Genomic DNA, 5813 nt, shown 5'->3' on the forward strand with positions numbered 1-5813 from the left:
AGACACCATGCTCCAAGACATTGAAAGGACATTCCAAACTCTGCAAGGCGTTAACATGAAGCTCAATCCAGGGAAATGCTCGTTTGGAATGGAAGAAGGAAAATTACTTCGGTTCATCGTCAAGGTTAACACGGAAAAGGTTCAGGCGATCGAGCGCATGCCATCGCCTTCCATGATAAAGGAGATACAAAGGTTGGCCGGCCGGCTAGCCGCGCTAAATAGGGCTTTTGCCAATCACGCGGCAAAATCCTATCCCTTTATCAGCACCTTGCGCAACTGCCTAAAGAAAGAACAGTTCCAATGGACTGCGGAGGTAGAGCGTGCCTTTCCGGAAATGAAGGAGTGTTTGATCCAGTTACCCACCCTCATCGCACCACGCGAAGAAGAACCACTCATCATGTACTTGTCCACCGCGGACAAGGCAGTGGGCGCGGTACTCATATTGGATCGGGGGGGGGGGGGTCCAAACACCAATCTACTATGTCCGCAAGATGCTCAATGACCCAGAAACAAGATATTCAATCATGGAGAAATTGGTCTTAGCATTGGTACATGCCTCCAGGCAACTGCGCCGATACTTTGCAGGTCATGTTATCACTGTCCTAACCAATTACAGGATCGGGCAAATTCTCTCCAAGCCCGAAATCTCTGGAAGACTTGCCAAGTGGGCTATTGAACTTGGTGGACACAACCTAGTTTACAAGCCACGCCCGACAATCAAGGGGCAAGTTTTAGCTGACTTGGCCACGGAAATACCGGCGAACCGCATCAAAGAATGCAAGGAAGAACAAAACCCTACACCTCTACCGTCCCCATCAGACATCTGGGCACTATACACTGATAGTACGTCCAATGATGACGGGGTGGGTGCAGGTCTTCGGCTCATCAGCCCTGACAGCCAAGAGCTCACTTACGCCATGCGCCTTGACTTCAAAAGTATAAACAACGAGGCTGAATACGAGGCATTGCTCGCAGGACTATGGTTGGCAGTCAAACTCGGCGTGCAACACCTGGAAGCGTACGTCGATTCGTTACTAGTTGCGGGGCAGGTAAACAGAGACTACGCTACGAAAGGGGACATCATGATCCTCTATCTCGAACAAGCCAAGCAACTAACATCACAATTCACCTCCTTCAACATTGTACATATCAACAGGAGTGAAAAAAAACCGGCTGATGCACTTTCTAAATTGGCATCAACCAGCTTCCAACACCTGGCGAAGGATATACGTATTGAAGTCCTCAAAAACCTTTCAGTACCCTTGCGCCAGGTCAACGTCATCCAATATGGCGCGACATCTTGGATGACACCAATTATAAGATACCTGCAATCAGGCATCGCACCAGAAAACAAAGCGGAAGCACGCAAACTGCAATATGAAGCATGCCACTATCAAATGGGGGACGATATCTTATACCGAAAGTCATACCTAGGGCCACTCCTGCGTTGCGTCGACCCTCAAGATGCCACATATTTAGTGCGAGAAATACACGAAGGCATGTGTGCCATACATGCAGGACCATGCATGGTTGTGGCTAAAATCATGAACGCTGGGTATTATTGGCCCGACATGCACCCGGATGCTGTTAAGATCTTGTGCAAGTGCTTTAACTGTAACAACTGCCACTAAAATCCATAATTAGGATGGTAATTAGGTAATAAGGAAACCCTAATTGAGAAACCCAAGTAATTCTGCACTAACCCTAAAATTTCCAGAATAATCAGAATCAGGATCAGGGCCCCTAAAACTCAGGGGGGGCAAAACCCTAGTTACGATTATCATCATAACTTTCTGTCGAAATAGAATTTTAAAAATCTATCGACTCAGCAAGCCTACACACGCAAAAACCTAGTCTATGAAAATAGGGTGGTCACTCGCGTAGCGCGACGCCTAAAGGGGTACCCCCTCGCGCTACGCGACGGTGACAAATTTTCAGTATAAATAGCAGGGGTTGGGACTTGAAATCTGGCACTTGAACGACGTTAAAATTCATAATATACGTCGAGTTATAAGCAAAACAGTCCAACACACACACAATTATCGAAACGCTGCCGCAATCAGGGTAATAACTCGATCGCTATTACGATTCAACGTCCGATCGATTATAACTATCCAACGATAGTCCGGGTGCTGCTCAATTGAGCTTGTACTTTGATTATTCGTCGTGATTTCGACTTGAATATTAGAGTGCTGTTCGAATTCGGACTATGCTCTGTTATTCGTTGTGAATCCGATTGAATTATCGAGTATTGCACTGATTAATCGTTGTGAAGGTTTAATCTCGTGAATTGATGTAATTGCTGTATTAGTTACTAACCTGTGTGTGTGCATTGTGTTAAATTAGGTTTAAGCAAGGCTAATCAGTAGGCTTATATCTATTGCTCGTTAATCTGCAATGTGAGTCATTCTTCTTTTTAAACTGTTTTCTCACAGTTTGTGAGTAAGTATTACAATACCTCAAATTATTTTCAAAGGTTATAAATACAGGGATTAAGTCTTTGTAATCACCAAATTACAGCTGGTATGTGGGGTATTGTGCACAGTACTGTTATTATCACTCTATGTGAGTGAATATTACTCTATGTGAGTTATTTCTACTCTGTGTGAGTACACCGTCACTATTTGGGCAACGGGACCCAATAGTGGTATGACCACAGTCACAGAAATGAATTGAGTGACAAATACCCATTCTTGATAATTGGTTGATAGAAACATTGTAATCGCTCTTAATACTGTAAATTATAACTAACGGGTCGTTTTAGAAAAACAGAATGATTCACTCAGTATTTCCCTGCTGACAAAACCTTTTTCAAACATGTTTCAGGTGATCTGTGTGATCCAGGAAAAGTGCAGTAAAGCACTATCAAGCTCAGAGAAGTGGCTCAGTGTAAATAAATGAATAAAACGTGTTTTGAAAAATAAAGATTTCTATGTGAAATCAACTTATTGTAAATTATGGGATTTATCCCTTAAACTTTGTGTAATATATTAAACGAGCATATTTCACGGATAAAAGATCCTGTTATAAAAAGACTTCCGCCGCCGCATTAATTAAATACCACGGGAACTGTCTCGCGGTCCCCCGACTCCGTCCAGGGTGGGTCGGGGAGCCGTGACATTAACTGTCAACGACACGCACCCAAAACATTGCGCCCAAAGAACAACCTGATCCCAGTCACCACCGCTTGGCCCTTTCAGAAATGGGTCATAGTGGCGGTCGATTACTTCACCAAGTGGGTGGAAGCAAAACACTAGCCTCCACCACCGCTATGATAACACGAAAGTTTGTCTGGGAACACATTATCTGCCATTTTGGGTTACCAATGTGCATCATAACCGTCAACGGCACCAACTTCGCTGCCGACGATTTCCAACATTGGCTGAAAGAACTAAGCATCGAACACATCTTCTCTTCCGTGGCGCATCCCTAAGGGAATGGCCAGGTAGAAAGTATCAACAAAAGTTTAGTAGAAGAATAAAGGCACAGTTGGGAACAGCCAGACGAGGCTGGGTTGATGAACTACCAAGTATCCTATGGGCACATAGGACCAACCCAAAGACAAGCAACGGCGAGAGACCCTTCAGCCTGGTCTACGGCTCCGAAGCAGTGATCCCAGCCGAAATTGGTCTCCCTTCACCAAGAATGCTAGCTGTTAACAAAACTGACAACAGCACCGAGCGCAGGCTTGACTTAGACCTCTTGGAGGAAAGACGCGAAAACGCAGCCATCACTGAGTCTAAGTACAAAACCAAGCTAGAAAAATAATACAATGCGCGCGTGCGAATTTTTCTCGTTCAATCCAGGAGACTATGTACTTCGCGATAATGAAGCTTCTAACGTGGAGCGCCCAGGCAAACTCGCCCCTAAACGGGAGGGCCCTTACCTCATCCATGAGGTCTTGGGCAAAGGCGCGTACAAACTACAGACGTTAGAGGCGAACTTATCGTAAGGACTTGGAACTCACAGCAGCTCAGACGCTGCTATATGTAAGCCGTAATTTACATTTTCCATGTACTTAACGACCCACGCGCCATCTATTAAATAATAAACAAACAGTTGCTCCAACATTGTTTATCTCTTCTTTCTACTACAAATGCGTGTTACACTTTGTGGTATCTACAAAAACAGATTGGCAAAATCTTCATTTGCAGTACCCATACAAAGTGGCGGTCACACACAAATATTGCAATAGTTAAACAAGAGCAAACGTTGCAATTTATCCAGCCGGGTGCATACAACGAAACACTTAAGGTTTTTTCAAACTTGAACACATTTCCTAGGCCCTGACTTGCGTGTCATCTAGACATGCAAAAGGCAAAATCCTGACTTACTATTATTTACACGTGCATCAAGTCAAACAGTAAATACCCTTTACTTGTAAACTTTGAGCTAAAAAACAGTGGTATATTCAACATACTTATGCACCTAACAGGTGCATCAAAGGCAACCTTTACACCGTTTCAACAAATTTACAAAGACAGGAAAGAAAGCAAAAAGGCATGCAGGCCCAGCCTATTATGCATTTCCACCGCTGGTGCCTTCACTCTCTTTCCTCGATTCAAACAGCATGCGCAAACGGTCCACATAATCATCTACCTCCAAACATGCTTCAATCAGATCAACGACAGGAATGGTTAGACTGTTATACGCATCTACCGCGGCATCAAAAGCAGCTTCAGTATCCACACCGTGAAACCCACAACGTTCATCGGTAAATTTGCTCGCAAAGAACGGATTCACATCATTAAGGCACTGATTATAGTTAGCCTTGAACCCAGCCTGACGTTCGCGCTTGTTCACTACAGCGACCGCATATGTGTTCTCAGGGGCATCAAGGATGGCCTCCACAATCTAAATCATATGACAAAAAGAATTACTAAGGCAAACACAAGGAATAAACAGACACAAGGTACTTACATGCCCAATACCATACTGCCGCATCCAAGCATGATCACTAGTGACCTGGGCAAGTGAGGTGGCCAACCCATGTCTATCTTCCTCAGCTTGCCTTGCCCGTGCCTCAGCCTCGGTAGCACGGGAACTCACATCCCCAAGGATACTCTCTCGAGTCTTCAATTCCTCCTGTTTGCAAAGAAAATACACAAGTATGAAGAGGCAGTCTCCGATACTTGTCCAAACAAGAAAACAACTAATGGAAAAGTAAGTTCATACCTGGATCTCCTCTACAGTTTTGCTCAACTTGGAGCGATCAGCATTCGCGTCTACAAACTCCTTCACCGCAGCCGCAGTATGCGCTTCTGCTTCTTTCGCAGCCACCTCAGTTGCAGTTTTCTCCTTTACCAGAGTGGCATTCGCTGCCTTCAAGTTATTCAATTCCTGACGAAGACGGAAAAACTTTTCATTCTCTCTAGAACAAGCCTCTTTCCAAAGCTTGCGCTCTTCAGTAAGAAGATTGGCAAGAGAACGAACCTGTTTAAGGCTGAAGGACGCGTCCCACTCTTCAGTCTTCTTCAACTTCTCAAACTCGGCTTTCTGCTTCTCCAATCGTTCCTTAGCTGCTTGAGCAGTCTTCATCAAAGCCTCAGCTTTTTCTCTTAGTTGGATAGTCTTTTCTTCCCTGCGAGCCAGGGCAGTGTAATCCTCCAAAATCGCATTTGCGATTATGGAACCCCCTACAAGCATGGAGGCAAGTTGATTCTATAAGCTTTGGCGACCAAAGCCCTGAACACGAACAGTCTCAGCAGGGGTCCCCAACCCCCTCAAAGCTTCCCTACAAGTCGAGGGATCATTCATCACCTCATCCCCTGCAAAATACCCCAAGGGGGATGGTGGACATTAAAGCTACGCCC

The 5813-nt window shown here is 44.9% G+C and overlaps 1 protein-coding gene across 1 annotated transcript; it reads left to right on the plus strand.

Annotated features, from left to right (window-relative positions):
* The first annotated feature begins 524 nt into the window (after positions 1-524).
* LOC110942665 lies at positions 525-1631 on the plus strand. The gene has a single exon (XM_022184437.1). The coding sequence runs from the start codon at positions 525-527 to the stop codon at positions 1629-1631; it is 1107 nt and encodes a 368-aa protein (XP_022040129.1).
* The last annotated feature ends 4182 nt before the right edge of the window (positions 1632-5813 follow it).

Source organism: Helianthus annuus, chromosome 5, assembly GCF_002127325.2.
Source record: "Helianthus annuus cultivar XRQ/B chromosome 5, HanXRQr2.0-SUNRISE, whole genome shotgun sequence".
Lineage (NCBI taxonomy): Eukaryota > Viridiplantae > Streptophyta > Magnoliopsida > Asterales > Asteraceae > Helianthus > Helianthus annuus.

Excerpts from the sequence above, each read along its gene's own strand:
- LOC110942665 (XM_022184437.1), top strand. The coding sequence starts at position 525 with ATGGAGAAATTGGTCTTAGCATTGGTACATGCCTCCAGGCAACTGCGC.